Source organism: Pelodiscus sinensis, chromosome 9 (genome assembly GCF_052426305.1).
Source record: "Pelodiscus sinensis isolate ZL-2025 chromosome 9, ASM5242630v1, whole genome shotgun sequence".
Lineage (NCBI taxonomy): Eukaryota > Metazoa > Chordata > Testudines > Trionychidae > Pelodiscus > Pelodiscus sinensis.
In genome coordinates this window covers 23,697,402-23,717,752 of record NC_143060.1, presented here as the reverse complement: position 1 = coordinate 23,717,752, position 20,351 = coordinate 23,697,402, and the positions used below count along the sequence as shown (strand labels likewise).

The 20,351-nt window shown below is 38.7% G+C and overlaps 1 protein-coding gene across 2 annotated transcripts in view; it reads left to right on the top strand.

Moving 5' to 3' along the window:
- Window positions 1-20,351, top strand: part of NEGR1 (neuronal growth regulator 1) — a 692,522-nt gene that overhangs the window by 440,217 nt on the left and 231,954 nt on the right. For both annotated transcript variants that reach the window (XM_006121060.5, XM_006121061.5), the window contains exon 4: window positions 3,616-3,741. In XM_006121060.5, coding sequence (XP_006121122.1) covers window positions 3,616-3,741 — 126 coding nt within the window. The remainder of the gene's footprint in view (window positions 1-3,615; window positions 3,742-20,351) is intronic.

Sequence of the window (20,351 nt, the reverse complement as noted above, 5' to 3'; positions counted from 1 at the left end):
TAAAAAATACCAACCACAAATAATATACATTCAATCTACTTAAATTAGATTTAACCAAGCTCTCTGCCGCCAAACTCCCTGCCCTGGCAGCTCTACACCCTCTGCCATGATGTTGCCGGGCCAGAGAATCCCAGATCAGAGAGATTCAATCTGTGCTATGTTGTACACACATATGGGGGCAGCACATGGCAAAACCTGGGGCTAGCGTTGAGAATACTTTGTAGAAGTTGGACACCTAGAGCCTAGGCTCAGAGACCCACTCTACAGCCCTCGCCTTGTGGAAGAGTATAAACAAAGCAGGCCACCGGTGAGAAGGGTTTAGTCCACCTTTGTATACATGTGTGTAACCTTATGACCATAGCAATGATCCTTAAACATGCTTCTTGTCAGAGGTAAGCAGCAAGAGTAAGAATTGCACAATTGGAACCTTGGATTCACTTGCTGAGTCCCACAGAAAAAAACCAGGTACTGAAATAAATAACTAATTAGAAATGGATGCAGAGTTATTGTAGCCATGTTGCTCCCAAGATATTTGAGTCACAAGGTGGGTGAGGTAATATTTTCTATTGCACCAACTGCTGTTGGTGACTTAGACAAGTATGGGAGCATACATAGAGCTCTTCTTCAGGTTCGTGTCCTGAGCGTCATCACTACATGTCTGGTGTCCGAGAACATTTCCCAGATCTGAAGAAGAGCTCTATGAAGCTTGCCTTTTTCACAGCAGAAGTATGTCCAGTCAAATATATTGCCTCACCCTCTTGTCTTTCTTAACTAATATTGTCTATTAAATTTCCATCTTATTTCTAAAGTTGTATAGTCTCAGAAGTAGTGCTTTTCCTATGCAGTGCAGTTTTGAAAAGTGCTGAAACATATTTTTTTTCCAGGATGTTATTCTGTATAAGGTGTCTGTAGGCCAGATTCAATAAATGTTCCATCCACTCACTCCATTCTCAAAGTCTGTACAATGCTGCAAAATTGATTTGTGTTCATTTTTGCAGCCATACGCAGGTTCTTGTGGCAAAGAAGCTTGACTGTGTTGTTTTTATTGATTCTGCTTCTGTGTAATTGTATAGATCTTTTTGACCAAACTTACCTGGTATCTATTGTGAAGATAATTTTGAATGATGCAATTGTAAACATCAAAATAAAATGCTGGTTAGTATTTGACTTTTGATAATCATACCCTACATTTGTATTAACTGAGGCTTATACAATAGATGTATCCCAACTACTTTATAAACATGCTTCTATAAATCAAGGTTATTTGGATTTCAGATCTTGGGATCCAAACAAATATTGCATATACACCAGCATTTATTGCATATTTCCTTTCTCACTTGTTTGTGGAGTAGTTCAGGCTTTCATGTTCAGTTCACACTATGCTTAGCAGCAACTATGAAAAATGATCAGGCTCTGTTTTACAGCATAGCTTCCGCTAGTTATGTCACATGGCTTCCCTGACCTTTGTTTCTCTCTTTCCATCCTTAAAGATCCCAGAATAGGTACTCTCATGGCTGCCTTTATTGTTTTAGCATGGAACTACCTTACTTTAAACTCTGCAGAGAGGGCAGATACCTGGGGACTCAGACATTACCTTTTGTAGTGTAACCTTTCTGCCAGGTAGATCTAGCAGCAGCCAAGATCAAAATCTAGAGATTCCTCTTCATCCATCCAACACAGAACTGGCTCGAGCTCCCATCTCAAAAACCTGGGAAATACATGCTGCACCCCTCAGCACCTTTGAGAAGCAATGCTTCCCCACTTGCAAGCACAGAGGCTGAGTATAGAAAAAAACTTTTAATAAAAGAGAGGGAAATAAGTTGGCATAAATTTGGGGAAACACCACAAGCGGACTCCATAAATAAAACCAGTAGTAAAAGACCCCTTCACATGCCCAACCCTTTTCTGCACTCTACTCACTGATGCTGCCCTTGGTTAGAGCAGACCCAGATTTCAAAGTTCTCCTTGCATCCTGAGTGCAGGAAGTAAAGAAGCATCTTATTCACTCTGCTGGTCACTCACCATCCACCTGCTGGTTACTTACAACTCTGCCACCACCACTCTGCTGTTCCTACTGGCTGCCGCACTGACTGCTTGCTTACTGCTACTCCCACTGGCTCACCAGACAACCACTCAATGCTTCCATCCACTTGTGGTGGATTTGATTCTGGGCAAAACCCAATGACCGCAGCTCTCAGTGGTTTCAGCTCTTGGCCAACACACAGTTCAGCCACAAGAAAAGTTAGCATACACTGGAGTAAATTTAAAATGATAAAAGAGATTCCTTAGGGAGCTTTTTTAGATCTACCCTTGAAACAGTGGGGAGAAACAGATTGAGCCAGTGCCCTCATGCCTGGAGGGCATCTAGACTGCTGATATAGAATCCTACCCTCCCTCCACTTAACTTCCCAGGGCTCTGGCAGTGGAGCCTATGTCCATCCAAGTTTCTTTACTCTGATGTTTTTTCTCTCCTTTTGAACTAAGTTAAACAGAGTCTGACTTTTCTGCATTTCCACAATAATTGCAAGCATTGGTGATCATATTTCACAATTTTTGCATTTAGTGTTAGAACAATTTGTGACCCCACAACAATCAAATTGATTACCATGGGCAAAACAGCACTCTCTCAGCTGAATATTTTACACATCTAAGCAAAGTAGGAGTAAACTGTATTTACATAGATACACCCAGGGTTTCTCTCTCATTCCAGCTGGCTGTACTGGAAGCATTCATTCAGGCCTTGCTTACATCAGGAATTCTACTTATTTTCCCCATAAGGTTTTTTAAGTATTAAATGGTCCATAATTGTACTGTAATTTGAAATGGTAAACCCTATATCTGTAGATATATAATCATAATACTAATAATTTATTATTATTTGATTAACTCTTTCATGGTAAATTATGGTCTTTGATAGCCAGACACACATTCTGTCTGATTCTCAACATTTACAGTCTCTAGCTCATGCAGAGTTGAATTTTTGCAAAGAATGGCACACAGTATATAGTAGATGCTGAATCATTCGGGCAACTTCTCAGTGAGTAAACACAGTCCCAGTTGCTGCGATCAATGTCTCTCTTGAATGTATTGGTACTGAAGGACCAATGGGGAAAAAGGCCATAAAAACTTACTTTACTCACTAGTGTAAGGAGATATAACTTTAAAAACGCACATGTGGAAAATTGAATCAATAGGGAAGTACTATTTTTGCATAATCAGAGAACAACAGTATTTTAATTTAATATCTATTATAGATTAACATGAGCATATCCAAATTTTGCTACATAGGCAGTGTATTAAGAACCGCAGAGTTATTCCAAATTTTCATAAAGTAGAGCAGATTACAGTTGAACTAGTGTTTAGTATGGAGCATCCTGATCCATGGGTTGTACCTTTGTTTAAATGATGGAATAGTTGTGGGCACATCTAAGCAATTCTGAACCAGGACATTGTTTACAAAAGGTCATGGAAACCTTCGTAGCTAAAAATTTGAACACACACACACACTTTGGATTTCCTGATAGATGTCTATCATCTGAGAACTAAAGGAAATTAGTATTTTTTTTCAGTGTAATGCAATTTTTTTAAAAAAAGTTTCTCCATGTTCCATTTCAGTTTCTCCGAAGATATCTCGTATTTCAACTGACATTATTGTGAATGAAGGAAGCAATGTTACACTTGCTTGCTTGGCCACTGGGAAACCAGAGCCTTCCATTTCTTGGAGACATATCTCTCCATCAGGTAAGCACAAAACCTTTTTTAATCCAGAGTTTTTCTGTTTCCTGCATAAAGCTCATTGCCATTCATGCCTTTATAGATTAGAGATATATTCTATAAGAGCCAATACAATTTTTAATCATTTATAAATACCAGCTAATTAATACTCAAAACAAACTTGCATTAGTAGCAGTATTTTCATTTTTAGATGAGGAAATTGAAATTGAGAGATTAAAGTGAAAATTTCAAAAGTGACAACACACATTTTATGTGCCCAGTTTAGAACATTTGAACCAGATGTACAGAGAAGGTGAGCACCTGCAAACTCCAATTAAAGTCAGTGAGGACTGTGGGTGCTCAGCACTTGATAAACTCAGACCTCTAGGCATAAGGTTATACACACAAATTGAAATATCAAACATTCAATTACAGTTTTGGAATTTTGGGACTAAGTGACTTGCCTAAGGACACAAGAGAGAGAGTCAGTGTTAGAGACAGGATGAGAATACCTGGGTCGCAGGTTTATGCTCATTTCAAGTGACCATAATAATCTATCAAACAGCAAAGGAATCTTTCAGATGCAGTTCCCTATACCTAAAAAGAAACATTAAATTGACTATGTGCTGATTTAATAATTTTTATTCCACCACCTATGAGCCTTGTGATAACTTTTTCAGTATAATAGCAGAATCAAAATGGTTTAAAATTAAATAATACATGAAAAATTGCAAACAAACGTGACATCTAAAGAAATTTTTCTATTCATTTTTTCTATTCTTGAATATGTTTTCTGATTCTCATTCCACACACAGAATTCTTTTTATATTAAGTAATTTTATGTGGCTGACAAACAGTTTTAAGTATGATTACAAAAATATTTTGTGGGAGCCTCTGTATATTCCCACTGCAAGAATACCTTATTTCAAGTTGTGTTCATTGAGGAATTCTCATAGCTTGAAGGAGTTATGATGTACTCCATTGCCTGAGGCTGTATAAGAGAGTTCCACCCTTCAGTGGTTTCAGTTCCAGTCTTTCTCTGTTGTTGACAGCTTAGAAAATTTCACTTCCACGTGTCAGAGCTTTGGCTTTGACAATCCTCTGTGTTTTATTTCCAGCAGGATTGTCCTCTGCTGCCAAATGGACATGGTACACAGCATTGGTACTGGATCAGGAATGTTTTTATGTGGATACTTTTGTTTATTCTAAACGTAAAGAGTCTGTTGTACTCTTTCACTGATTTCAGATAACTTTTCTGAAATCTACTGGGTAGTTTGTGACTATGCTATCATTGAATACTGCATTACTGTAATATAAGACTGATTTGATGATAGTTCAATAACTAAAATATTATTTTCTCCTTTATTTACTTTGGTCTTAATTATTTGGTTTGAAAGGTTGCTGGAGAGGTTTTATGATTTGTCATTTCTTTCTAGTTGCTTAGTCAGATGTTTGGATACTTTTCGGTTAGAATGGATGAATTAATGTGTTTTTACATTGACCAGATTAAAAATAATTATTTACTATATGTGGTAGAACATGGTGTGCTTTGCCTAAAAGTAAGGCTGAGCAATAGTTTGCTTTACAAAACAAGATCTGAAAAATTTACTATTGACCTTCAAACCAGAGACAATGAAATCTGTTTCAAGTAACCACTAATAAGTCAGAAAAAATCATTTGCATCATAAAGCTGGTTGATAGCTAAATGTCAGTCAAAATAGTATCAGAAACCTTGTGCAGACTTTATAATGGTAGCTTTATATATGAAGTTGATTAGAGGGACACTCTTTAGGGTTCTCAAAAAAAATGAATTATATTAGCTGAACTCTGCTGCCATCTTGCTAATGTCTTATAAGTGCTTCTAATTGGTATTTTTATTGTAGATACAATCCCTGTGCAGCCCCATTGTCTCAGTTGTTTATCTTTTCAGAAGAGGAGCAGAGCTTTGGTTGTGTTTTAATTAAAAGTTGTCACATAGATTTTATTTTTACATTCTAGGTCAACTTCTTTATTACCATTTGAGTTTTTGTTAACCTTGCCTACATAAGAGGAATCAGAAGTGAAGGATGTTTATAAAAAAAGAATTCATCCAAACAGGCAAGGTTAACTAAACCTCAAATGTCAATAAAAAAGGCGACTAATTACTCCTTACTGCAGTGTATCTTGAATGCATTCTGTAATTCATGAATATAATTCATGAAATGTATTTTCTAACCTATCAATAGTCAAATAGAGACAAAAGTTCTGAAAAATAATAACTGTAACTATGTAGTCTGTACAGTATAATAATAATAAAATATGTATCAGTAAATAATAGTTAGAGCTACCTCCCTCTGGTTATAACACATTTGTGTTCATGATCAAAATTTGGGCCATGAGCTTGCGTGAAGTCAGAGACTGGGAAGGCAACAGTCATCAGGATAAGTCATCATATATAAGAGAACATTCTACAGAGTTTGTCAGGGACAATGTGAGTTTCAAGATCACTTAAAGTGATTTGCTGTCAATAAATCCAAACATGGCCATTATATCCACCAATGGAGTGTGCACGGAGCACTTGAATTCTCATGCCTTCTTGATAAGCTGGTGCACTGTGAATATTTGCTTCATCATGGAGTGACCAGGAGCCAATATGAACTGATCTTCTCTTTCTTCTTCAGATATCAAAGGCTCAGGCCAAATAGATGGAAGCAAAACTTGCCCTAGGATGGATTGAAGAGTAATGCTGTGATAGTTAAAGTAGTCTTTTTGATGTCAACGATGGCCTTTTTTGCCATTTTGCACAGGTTCTCCAGACTACATCGAACAACGTCTGCAGCCACAAAAGAATAGGGGCACTGTAACAGTTAGGCCAAATTTCCACATATAAATCTCTTAATCTCCCTTAGGACTAAGTGAAAGCTAGAACATTCTTCAAATGATTTTCCACTGTTGAAGTGCATGTGCCTTATGTATGCAAAATGGGATGATTTTGAATAGTAGAGTCCCTGTGACAGTGCCTGTGCCTGGCCACTCACTACTCTTGTAGTCAAGAACGTAAGGGGTGAAACAGCTATAACTTCCATTCAGTTCTATTCAACTCATAGATGAGACAGAACCCTATAGTGTCTGCGTCCCTTCCTCTGAGTAACTTGGCAGTTCTATAGGATTTTTTTGTCCATTCACATATATTAAAAGAAAACCTCTGTGAATTAGAATATTGATAGGTTTTCCTGTACATGGGGCTTCACCCCTCCTTCCTCTACCACATGTAACACCTTGTGGAAGGATCTTTCCTGCACAAGAATTCAAAATGGTCACAATCAAATTAATTTTAAACCAAATTGGGGTTTAAAATATGCCCCTCTTATGATAAAGCAATACCTGTGAAAATGGCTATGCTTAATGCCTATTGTGCCTGGGAGAAGGATATGCTCCAGAGCATGGCTGGATGTGCAAGTCCTTCTCTGAAAAGACCCAGAAATTGAGGAAGGAAAAATGGAGACTTTTCCTGCTAGAAAAATCAATGCAAGTAATATCAAACCAAGCTAATGGGTCCATCCCAAACATCAAGTTCCATGGTGAATCAAGACACTGCCCAGGTTCCCAGAAGATCTCTCATGAGCCCCCTTCATTAGGCATTTCAGAAATGACATTGGACAGGGGTGGTAAGAATTCTCACTCTTGTAAATCTGCACCAAACAGGCACAATGGTCTCTACACACATAAGGACTGCACTGCATCCAGTAGCAATAATAGGTGCGGAGGTCAAAGCCTTAAGCAGAGGAAGCTCCAGCAGTTTCTCCATACCGAGAACAACTGCATCAGCTCCCACCGCTACTTTGGTTCTGACCAAATTCTTACCCAAACCAGTCTGAGAAGTGTCTTCAGTGGCACCAAAGCACTCCACAGCAGCCTGAGGCCTTTCATTCTAACTAGTTCAGGACTCACCTCTCATCAAAATCCTGCAAGAAGTGATCTCTAAATGATTCCTAGCACTGATGCCAGAACAAAGGAAAATGGATAGAACTGCCTCTCTGCTAGAAGAGGTGTATTTCTTTATCTCCTCAGAAGAGGAGACACAACACAGAAGTTCCTCTCAAAAATGAGCCTTTTCATTGTCTTGGGTAGCTCTGTGTGAGTCTTGAGACTTTAGAGAGGAGTCCATTAAAGATACTAGACCCATAGGGTAACCCCTACCTGATACTAAACCATATGTCCCTGTCTTCACTACCCTAATTTATCATGGTCATACTGATTTTCCTGGATGACCATGTGCTATGAAATCTGCCATTTTTGTCTGCATCCAAAGCCAGATTCCTCCCCTCCTTCCCCCACAATAATTACAGAGATCTTACTTTCTTAAGTTCCTCCTCATCTCATTCTCATTTAACAGAAGGCGTATCTAGATTACGTGGAACGGTCTAAAGAAGATATGCAAATTTGGTGGGAATTTGCATATCTTCTTCTGATCGCACTTTCAAAAGCAGAGCTTTCAAAAGTGAAAGTAATTAAGTTACGGCTTTTTCGGCAAACCGCCCTCTTCATTGAAAAGACGCTTTTCCTCAAAAAAGGAGGTTTAAGCAGCTTTTCGACAGGGGGGGGGGGTTGCCGAAAAAGCCGCGTCTTAATTACTTTCACTTTCAAAAGCTCCGATTGGAAGAAGATATGCACATTTCTGCAGAATTTGCATATCTTCTTTCAACCATTCCCTATAGACTAGATGAGCCCCAGGATGAGGAGAAATACTGTGGCAATTACTGCTCTTCTGATCCACTGCATCAGATATCTGTCACCATATCAGCTTCCTCACCAGGGTAGCCATCATTCCCCCTCAAAGCTTCTGTGGATAAAACAAAAGTCTTTCAGGACTTGCTAAAAAGAATGGTGTACATACTGGATATCATACTAGAGACCATGGAAGAGAAGTACTGGATATTCTGCAACCTTCTTCTTTTAGTGTCTAGCTATGCCCGTCAGTTATGGACTGTTTGAACCTGCCAAAGTGATCTAGAATACTTCTGGCTCAATTCTAGCAGTTTCTAAAAGACCTGATAGAAGATATAGAGAAGATGCCAAGTACAACTAAGGGTTTTGAATATTTGTTATTAATACCTGGTACCCTGATTATTCAAGCAGCTCAGTAAAAAAATCACGGCAACAAGGTAAGCATAAATCTGCTCTTTAGCTGAAAGAGCCAAAGAAAGCAGATCTCTGTAGGAGGAAAATATATTCTTCAGTGATCCTCCTGATGACAGAAATGAGCTATTCGGTGTTATTCTCTAAATATAACTTCCTCCGTGAGACAGATTTTCTTAGCAAGGTTTCTGAAGCAGAAGCACCAGTATAAGAAAGTCAGATCTCTTATAGCTGAAGTCCAGCTGTCTGCTCAAGTGGAATCTCAAGCTGCACTTGCTGCTGATATTGTAGCTAGGACAATGGCTGTTGCAGTGGCTGTGAAGAGATCTTCTTAATTGCAGACAATGGGAGTCCCTAAAGAGATCCAACTACCAATTGAAGGTAACAAGCTCTTTAACACCTCCATATGCTCAAAGACTTTAAGACAACTCTGAGATCCTTGAGCCTGTATGCCTAAGTTCCAAGGAAAAAACACCAGAAACTAGCGTCTTTCTACAGACAGACATAACATCCCTATCATCAATAATAGTGGTCTTCCAAATGTCAAAGCAGGAGGCAGCAATTTCATCAGAGGCAGCCCTTTCTGTCATCTTTGCTGCCCCACATTCTGGAGCTTCTAGGAGGAACTTTTTTCTAGGTGTATGTTTGAAAACTGACTGGACCACCTTTGGATCCTTTTCCTTTCAGCCCATCCACTAGCAACTGCTTTGCTAGTTCTAGGAGACACAAACTAATATAACCTCAGACTAGTGGGTCCTCACAATAGTCAGTATAAGATCCTCCCATCCAGTTTCAAGATATGGCAGCCCATCCAACCTTCTCTATCCCTTTTCAGGCAGCCTTTTCATGAGACATTGTTGAAGCATCTGGTAGGCTCCCTAGCACAGCTGGACTCACTGGAAAAAGTGTCCCCAGGTTTCAGGAGCAAAAGGATTTTGTTTCACTATTTCCTATTCCCAAAAATAAATGGGTTGGATACCTATCTTTAACTGTAGATATCTCAAGGCCTTCATCCATTGTTTCAAATTCCAGATGGTTACCCTAATCTCCATAATTCTTTCCTTTATTGATTCATGCTTTCAGCTTACAAAACACACACTTACACATTTTATTATTCCAAATTAATAGTACCTGAGATTCTTAGCTGGCAAATGTCACTGTCAGTATAGAGTCCTACATATTAGCCCCATAAATCTTTGCCAAAGTTCTGGCAGTCACACCTGAGTAGCTAAGGATACAAGGAATACAGGTGTACCCTAACTTGATGACTGGCTGAGTATGAGAAAAATCCACTTGGCAAATCTACAGCTTCCTTCAAAAAACACTAAGCTTCTTTATAACCTTATTGTAAAAAACAAATATGGCAACAGGTCCATAGGTCTTATTGTAAAAAACAAATATGGCAACAGAGCCAAAACCTCTCTCAGTTGGTCATTATCATCGATCAATATAAACATTTGTAATAAAATATACATTATCAATCACAAGCAGTCTTTTTCTAGACATCTGAACAATTCTCTGAGGGTTAATAGGGCCAGGGTAAAGATATTATACACATTCTGCCTGTTAGGCACACGCTATATTTAAACTACGTGCAAAGTCTCTAGAAGCACCAAAACTGGAATTATTATAGATGCAACAGATTTTGTTCATGCACAAAGAATGACGAGGGTTTATATACAAAGAATGTATGAGAATACAAAGAATCATGGAGAATCTGGTCCATTTGCTCACAGGGAATCTTTAATCAGACTGACATACAAGGCCAAATTAAAGACATTTTTCTGTCTGGCTAGTTTAGTAACAATTCTTACAATTGATAGCTCTAGTTTCTGCAGTTCTGGAATAACTGCTTTCCCTGAAACAACTGAGTTTATCTCTCAGTTCTATAAGGGTGCAGATGGCAGTGACCTCTGCTAGTCACTCTCCCCATCAAGGCCACATGATATTCTCTTATCTAACTTTGATGAAGTTTCTAAAAGGGCTAACCCATGTTTTCTCACTGATCAGGGAACTCCTTCCCTCTTGCTTGGTTTTGACTGGACTGATGGGTTTCTCTGGTAACCCTATGACTACTTGCTCTGCTTAGCACCTGTCTATAAAAAATGCCTTTCTAGTGGCCATTACATTAACTAGGAGAATAGGGAAGATCCAGGCCTTCATGGTGGCCCCACTTATACGTTCTTTGCTAAAGACAGAATAATCTTCAGACTTCATCTGAGGTTTCTTCCCAAGGTAATCACATCAGTTAGTCTGCTCACTCTTGTCCCCCCCCCCCCAAGCTGATTCTGCCCCAGCTGACATGAAACTCCACCCACTGAAGTCATGAGAGCCTGGTATTTTTATTTACAAAGGACCACGGTGCTCAGATGCACACCTAAAACTTCTGGCTTTTTCTGAGGGGGGCAATCATCCCAGAGACTGTCCAAGTGGGTCTCAGACTGTATTAAGTCTTCTTAAGATTTAACTAAAAAAGATGCTCCTTGACAAACTAGGGCTCCTTCCACTAAGACTCCAGCAGTTTCTGCAGCCTGTCTGGGTGGCATCCTCACATCAGGAATGTGTAAGGCAGCAAATATTGAGTTCTAGACATACAGTTACCACTCACTATTTCCCAGTTCCAGCAGCCAGCTGAGATGCTAGTTTCAAATAGGCCTCCCCATCCCCATGTCCAAATGATTGGCACCTCATTGTTGGACACCAACAGTAGAATCTGTGTGGACGGTAACTCATAGAAAGAAAGGTTACTTACCCAACAGTAAATATGATTCTTTGAGATGTGCTGTGCAGAGTCCATGACCCACCTTTCATCCCCATTTACCAAAGTCCCATTTTTATGGGATTCTAATTAATGATGGAACTGACTGCAGGTCCCCATTATAATCCTAGGCATGGGAAGCAAGAGGATGGTCAAGACCCTGCTAGTCAAAATAATCTAATTCCAGGCACCTGGGGCATATGCATGCTATGAGTGGAATTTGTATGGACAGTATATCTCACAAAAAACAACAAAAACCACTTACTGTAGAGTAAGCAACTGATCTTCATTAACTTGCATTTATGTGAATATTGTCCAGGTTAATAATGAAAGAAACTCAATCATAGTATGGCTTATTTACTTTGGCTTCTATCTACATTTAACTGCTCTTCTTACAGGGATCAAACACTGATAAATGTCTCTTGGCAGAGAACTGAAATGGAGCTTGAATGCATTGCAGCTGATTTAGTGTTGTCATGACTCTTTTCTTTGGGATAAGAGGAAGGCCCAGAATCTCTGTGAAATAACTAAATGACAATATGGAAACAGGAAAAAATTCAACAACAACAAATAGTCTAGTAGCACCTTAAAGATTAACAAAACATGTATCATGAGCTTTCATGGGCAAAACCCATTTCTTCAGATGAAAGTGGGTTGCACCCACAAAAGCTCATAGTACCATCTACATGTTTTGTTAGTCTTTAAGGTGCTACTAGACTGTTTGTTGTTTTTTAAGTTTTTCCTTTTACGGACTAACTCAACTACCCTTTGAAGCTTTTGAATATGGAAACAAGCAGTCCCATAAACCCCACAGATTATATTCTGTTTGATAGTGTTTTGTAAACAGTGGGAATACTTTTCTTTTGCACTGAATTGAAGCACATGTTTTAGGATGGAAACAGTTACAGACAGAACAAAAAAGCAATTAAATTTCTGTTATGGTGAAAGAGATGTGCCTGTTTATTATGGAAAAAAGTACAGGGTACCTGCAAAACACTAAATTTCTGTATAGTGTTTGCATCCTGATTTCTGCAAATTGAGTTTATCTAGAGCTAAGGTTCATTTGCCCTTCATATTTTTCATCAGTTCTCTTGTATAACTCCCAATGACAATAGTGAGCCCTGCATCAGAGCCAGAATATAGCACTAAACAGTAAGGAATAATATGCTGAAGATTCTGAAATTGTTAGTCAAAGTTGCTATTAAAAGATAAGATACTGAAATCTCTGTATACTAGTGATTCAATATAGTCTAATTCAAAACAGTTATCATGGTTTGCTTCAATGCATCCTCTCCTTGGATGAGGTCTGATACAATTTTTTGAGCAAGAGATAAACTGAAACTTTAATATGAATGAAAATCAAATATATTTAAAGATGATTTTAACTTAGAACATAAATTATTGGCCTGTAATCTGTATAGTGAATGTTAAACTTAGTCATTATGTAAATGCATTCATTATATCAATATTCATTATACAAACCCATTATGGAAATCCACAAAATCTACACGCCAAATGTAACACCAAAAGAAATGTGGAACTGTAATTTGTAATCTGAAATTCTCCTGTTGTTGAAATGTCATTTGAATAAATTGCAGGTATTATTTATTTTGTTCTGACATTTAAGAGCAAAGTGCAGCATCCATAGGTTAAGAATGAAATCAGACTCCTAAAGAATTAAAATCTATCTGAAACATAATGCTAATTTTAAACACGTGTGCACACTCCATACTTGTTATATTACCATATTTGCAAAGCAAGCACTGCAAATCTTACTAACAGCATTTGTACGCTTACAGATACTTGGAAAGGGGACTCCCAGCCAAATACCACGAGGCAGTAATTTTGCAAAGGGCCTGCCATGACCCATCCCCTCAATTTGGTTCATCCCTCAAGTGAGCAAAATGAGGAAATTACCAATAGTTCTGCCTCTTCTTCTAACAAATTGCTCTGGCAGCTGTTTCTTTTACAGATGCATGAGACTTTCAGATATACTTCTCTTTCTCACTCTTTTGGGGTGCAGGGACAGAGAAGGTAACAAGAGGATTGTCTCAGTCCCAGTCCCCCTTCTTTCTGCTCCTAATCTCAGGATCCTCATCCCAGTCACCCAATCTCCCTGTGACATTGTCCTGTTCCCCAGTTCTTTCTCACAGTTTCAATAGCACCACCTGGCCCCTTGTTACAGTCTTTCTTCCCCAATTCCAGTTCAGCTCTGCTTACCTGTATGGGTAAGGAATGGTGTCCCTAGCCTCTATTTGTCAGAGGGTGGAGATGGATGGCAGGAGAGAGATCACTTGGTCATTACCTGTTCGATTCACTCCCTTTGGGACACTTGGTACTGGCCACTGTCGGCAGATGGGGTACTGGGCTGGATGAACCTTTGGTCTGACTCAGTATGGCCATTCTTATGTTCCTTGCCTTTCTGCACTCAAGTCAGGCTGCTTCATCTCTCTCCTTGCTGCCTGGAGGCTAGCAGGAATGATCATTGAGAGAAAGACAGTATCCCTGCTCCCACCCCAAAGCCTGGCAACATAGCAGTTCCTGTCTATCTTCATAGACTCTAAGGTTGGACGGGACCATCACGATCATATAATCCAGTGGCTCTCAAACAGAGGTATGTGTACCATCTGGTGTACACAGATCTCTTCCAGGGGGCACATCAGCTCATCTAGATATCTTCCTAATTTTACAAAAAGCTATACAAGCTACATAAAAAGCACCAGTGAAGTCAGTACAAACTGAAATTTCATAGTGCCTTATTGATACTGCTTTGTATACCACACACTGCCATGTAAGTATAATCTGCATATATCAGTGTACTAGTAAGCAAGTATTTTTAAGTGAGGTGAAACTTGGAGGTACAATAAAACAAATGAGACTCCTGAAAAGAAGTACAGTAGTCTAGAAAAACTGAGAGTTACTGATCTAGTCTTCTGAACTTTGCAAGCCTCACAACCTCACCCACACTTGAAATAGACTCTTTCTTAACCTGCAGCGGATTTACAGAACTCCTCAAATCATGGTTTAGAGACTTTAAGTTACACAAAATCTCCTATTTTTACTAGCTTAAACCTGCAAGTGTACCATGCCCATGCTTTGGAGGAAGATAAAAAAAAATTCAAGAGCCTCAGCCAATCTAACCAAGAGGAAAATTCCTTCTTGACACCAATATGGTGATCAGTTAGACCTTGAGCATGTGGGTAAGGCCCACTAGGCAGATACCTGAGAGAGGCAGATTCTCTGTAGTAGCTTAAAGCGCTCCTCATCTAGTGTCCTATCTTCAGAAGTTGAGGATTTTTCTGACTGGCAATTGCCAATGAGCCACAGTCCCATCATACCATCCCATCCATAAACTTATCAAGCTCAGTCTTGAAGCCACTTAGGGTTTTTGCCCCCACTGCTCTCCTTGAAAGGCTATTCCAGAAAGTCACTCTGCTGATGGTTAGAAACTGTCATCTAATTTCAAAACTGAAATTAGTTTATAGCCATCTGTTTTGTGTCCACACTGAGGCTTAACTTGAATAACTCCACTCACTTCCTGGTATTTATACCTCTGGGCTACGTCTACACTGGCATGATTTTCCAGAAATGCTTTTAACGGAAAAGTTTTCCATTAAAAGCATGTTCAGAAAAGCGCGTCTAGATTGGCAGGACGCTTTTCCGCAAAAGCACTTTTTGTGGAAAAGCATCCGTGGCCAATCTAGACGTGCTTTTCCGCAAAAAAGCTCCGATCACCATTTTCATGATCGGGGCTTTTTTGCAGAAAACAAATCTCTGCTGTCTACACTGGCCCTTTTGCGCAAAAGTTTTTCAGAAAAAGATTTTTGCCCGAACGGGAGCAGCATAGTATTTCCGCAAAATCACTGACAATCTTACATGATATCGTCAGTGCTTTTGCAGAAATTCAAGCGGCCAGTGTAGACAGCTGGCAAGTTTTTCCACAAAATCACATGATTTTGCGGAAAAACTTGCCAGTTTAGACACAGCCCTGATGTATTTACAGAGAGCAGTCATATAGCCGCAGCTTTCTTTTGGTTATGCTAAAAAAGCCAATCTCTTTTGAGTCTTCTCTTATAAAGTGATCTTGCTCAGTTTCTATGAGGGAAATCCAATCACACACAGTGTTAATGGCACATTCTCGGTGCAGATGAAATCTTCAGAGACTTTAGCTGCCAAACAAGCATGCTGAGCATGTACAAACAGATTTTCCAGATACTCATAATTTGCTCAAAGTGTGACAGATTTTCATAGAAAGAACCAAAGGCACATCCCTGATCACCAAGGATGATCCCCTTGCCAAATGTCAAGTCCCTATCCCAAAATATGGAGGCAGTGAAGAGAAAGAAATGGTTGAAAAAATTTTAACATTAGGGGAAAAAGATATTCTGAGAAACAGATGAACCAATTCTGCTGAAGATTTTAAAGTAAAATAAAAGTAAATTAAATTAAAATAAAAATGAATCAGCTATTGACAGACTATGAGAAAATTTAGGCCAAAGGCTTAAAGTCTGTCAAATGTATAAGCAACAGAAAACAAGGTGTGACAATGGAAAGTGTTGGGCAACATTAACAGCCAATCAAGGACCACTATTTGAACCATCTACATATAGTTTGTGATAACAGCAGAGTAATAAGCACTTGTGGTGCAAAATATTCAAAGCCAGGTGACTCTCTATTGCCTGTAATACACTAAGTATTTGCAGTTCAGTAATATTGTCAGTCTGATGCTTTGAAGGTAGGTTTTTTTCTACTTTCATGCTGTGACTTCCATTCCCCTATTAAAAAACTCCAATCTCTCTTCATCCCCCCTTGTTTTATATGTGTGTGGGTGTGCACACCATGATTGAACTGAATCCAATACTAGTCCTATTGTTTCTGGACAGCATTAAATCTCTGAAGATGTATTACACTAATGTATCATCATAACACTGGTCGTTCTGACGATATATTAGTGTAATACATCTTCAGAGCACTCAAATGATGGCACTGTCTAGGATGAAGGAGGCTAGGACTAGATTCAATTCAATTACAGGATAAAAGACATTGCTAGCCACTGAACGCAGAAGGAGAATGTTTCCTGAAAAAAATCTCACTGAAGCATATTACTACAAAAATCTTGAAATTTCATGGAAAAAAAGTCAGCTTTTTTCTTTTAGTTTCAGCTAAAAAATAATTGTTGGGAAAATAACAAGAAGGCTTACAATTAGCACTAACTAATATTAAAATACTTTGTCTCATAGGCATTTAGTTAATAAAGGTTTATAATTTTTTACAAAAATTTAATGACAATTTCTTCACAATACTGAAACAGTAAACATTCTGCTTAAAAAGTAAAAACTATGTGCACTGGATTGTTTTAAATGAAAATGGATTTTTTAAACTTTAACTCTAAATCAATTAGTATTGGATTTCCAAGGACTTATATTATATGATGTATGAACTCACAAGGTGCTCCCCTCTTTTCCTTTAACTCAAAAATGATTTTTTTAACTATACTTTGCAATTGTAACACTCAGACCTAATATATATACCCAAGAGTCGGTAGAGCAAGTGTACGTGCAGACCAATAGGTGTTAGTGTACCTAAACATCAATTAATATAATGACAATCCCAAACAATATCTTCAAAAAAGAAATGTCTTCCTGTATAATAAGCTGATACTTTCTAAACTATTTGATAGCTGCTGTCAATAACACTACAGCGTGAACACTAATCTCAACTGTGTAAAATATCTAGACGTAGACCAACCTTTTTCTACCTTTATAATTCAAACTACAGATATTCCAAGTACTTTGGAAATGGTCCCATCGCGGTTGCCAAGTATTTTTTACTTGAGTTGCTTTGTCCCAGGTACCTTAAATCTTACAATTATTTGTTTCCCGGTTCATGGGTCTGAATTCTTGAGGCCTGTGACTACTATCAGGCTGGAGCTGCCAGTCATTTGTCTAATGCTCCAAGTGATCACAAGGCACTTCTCTTGCTTTTTTTTTTTTAAAGCATTACTGTTAGGCAAGAATAACACAGCCAATAGCACAGCAGCATTATTTAGAATGATATGCATCTGCCACCTATGAAATTTCCCCATGACTCACCTATAAATCATCTGGCTAGTAGCATGTGGACTGCCTTTTTCTGGATGGAATCAGAATTCTTTGCCAACACCATAGCCCATATAGTGCTAACTAAGATACTCCTTTAGCTCAAGCATTAGAGAAATAGGAGGATCCGAGTTCCAGATTACTATAGCTGTTAAGTTCTGAGTAGCTAGGATGTGAGACCTTATGCCAACTGCAATCATCCCAGATGGATATGGATTTCTTTTACTGTATTATTCCATCGCACAAACTAGTTTATTTCATTTGCTTAGAAAAAAAATGGAAAACAGTTTAGTGATAAGCACTGGCAACGACACGCCTCTCTTATACCATCATTTTTCATCTGTGGGCAATTGTCTATGGCATTAGTGCTGTACTCAGGGGCTATTGTTGAAACCCCGGGAAATCTCAAATGCATTAATTTGTTTTTATGAAGGTGGAGGGAAGAGGCCACTACCATCCACTGTCATACTGGCGTTACTCTAGGGCCTATTGCCCTTACAAGTCTTTTTGCTAAATTCAGTTCAGTAGAGTTGTGGCCTTTTTTGGATATTTCTCATCTCTTGAGCTCTCACCATCATCAAGATATTGTTCTATCACCTTTTAGCTACAATGATCCATGCTTTTCATTACGTGCAGGCTGAACTAGTACAGTATATTTTCCTTGGGTCATGAACAAATAGGCCATCTGATTCATCATACAACAGCCTGCTTCATAAATAGGCAAGCTTGAAGGGAGCACATCATGCTAGCATCCTAAGCATGTAAATGCCTCCATGTTCATTTTAAAATCTGCTTCAAGATGCTGGACCTGCATAGTCAAGTGATGGCTTCTTGGAAAATGACAACTTATATGACCCTTTTGTGAAAGTTATTAGAATGGGGAAACTAAGAGTTTAGACCTTCATGTAGACAGTTAGACACAACAAATGTAGGTGCATGAAACCTACATGATACTGTGGTGCACACATTAGAAATGAATAGAAAAGAAAAGCCTGATCTGTACTTTAAATATTTATCCTATTCGTGTTTTATAGGGACTGTGTTCCTTTCTAAGACTACATCTACACTGCACGGTTATTTCGGAATAAACTATTCTGGAATAGTTATTTCAAAATAGCATGTCTACACTGCAGGGAAGCCTCAAAATTAGTCCGAAGCAGGCTTCCCTAATGTAGATGTACATTACCTAAGCCTGAGGAGGAATAACTTACAATGGTTCTGGTGAGGGGCTATTTCAAAATAGCAGAAGCGGAGCATCTACACGCGCCTTATTTCTAAATAGCTATTTCGAAATAGGTGTTATTCTTTGTAGAATGAGGTTTACAGAAGTCGCAATAAGACATCAATTATTTTGAAATGATATGACCACATGCAGCACCTTTGAGTACTACATTGTTCTTTATATTTAAAACATGAACATCTCAAAAAGCCCTTATATTCAGATAACATGAACATTTATAGCTCACATTTGCATCCATACAAATGATGATGTGTATTTGTGTGTTTCTTGCTTGCTATGTGAGTTTCCGGGTGAATCCTGGGGTTAATGGTGAATGCAAATCCCCTGTAGATGGCATAATGGTCATCCCTCTTCCTCTGGTTCAGTGGGAGGTCACTTTTGCCTCATTATGTCATGGGGACACCACCAACTATCAGGGATTTAGTGAATCTGGGAATTAGTGAATTAGCCTGGGGTCCCTACAACTGGGTAGGGCAGAGCAGCAAAGCAATCCAAGTAGCTCTGACTCTCAGGCAGGGCAGAACAAATGATTTAGGGAGCCCAGGCTCTCAGAGAGGGCAGAACAACAAATGGACTAGGAATCCTGGATCCTTGGGCAGATGTCTTTAAGAGCCTGGGAGACAAAGCAAGACTTCTGGTATAAAAAAACTGAGTTTAAATAGATTCAGATCCTTCATTTTGATTCAGCAAGACAGGACTTTAGGTTGTCCCAACCTCTGCAGAAGTGCTGGAAGACTCTTTCCTACCGTCTGGTAGAATGTGTTAAACCTCATTCCAGGAGGAATAACAGCTAATTCAATTTAGGGCTTTAATTCGGAATCCCGTTTTACTGATGCATGTAGATGCGGAAAAGTTACTTCGGGCTAGTCAATTTCTAAAATGGTGACGGGCCAGGAACATGCTAATGAAGCGCGGGACATTTAAATCCCGTGCTTCATTTGCAATTTCGGTCACCCTTATTAGCCTCCCTAGATCGAACTAGGGGGCTAGTGTAGACATACCCTATAGGAAGCTAGTATAGAGAACAAAGGACACATTAGATCTGGTTACAATACCTTGTGTGATGAGGAGATATACTGAGGCAACTGTAGTAACTGGAGTTTCCTACATTCCAAAGGTTTTCTGCTGTAGTCTGTCTTATTGTAAAATTGCTCTTCTGAAGTCAAATGTAATAATCTGTAAATTGAGCACAAATCACTACATCAATGGCTCATTAACATGAAACACATCTGTAGCAGTTTTCCACCCACTCAAGAGGCAAGAGGAGATATGAAGCTAGTAAAGAAAGTAAACTTCTTCTTATACATAGTTTTATTTATCAATTTAAAGGTAGCAATGCAGTTGTTAGCTTCTAGTGGTTACTTTCAACCTTTTCTTTATTTTTAGATTAAGGAAAGAAAATGTATACTACTGAACCTTCAAA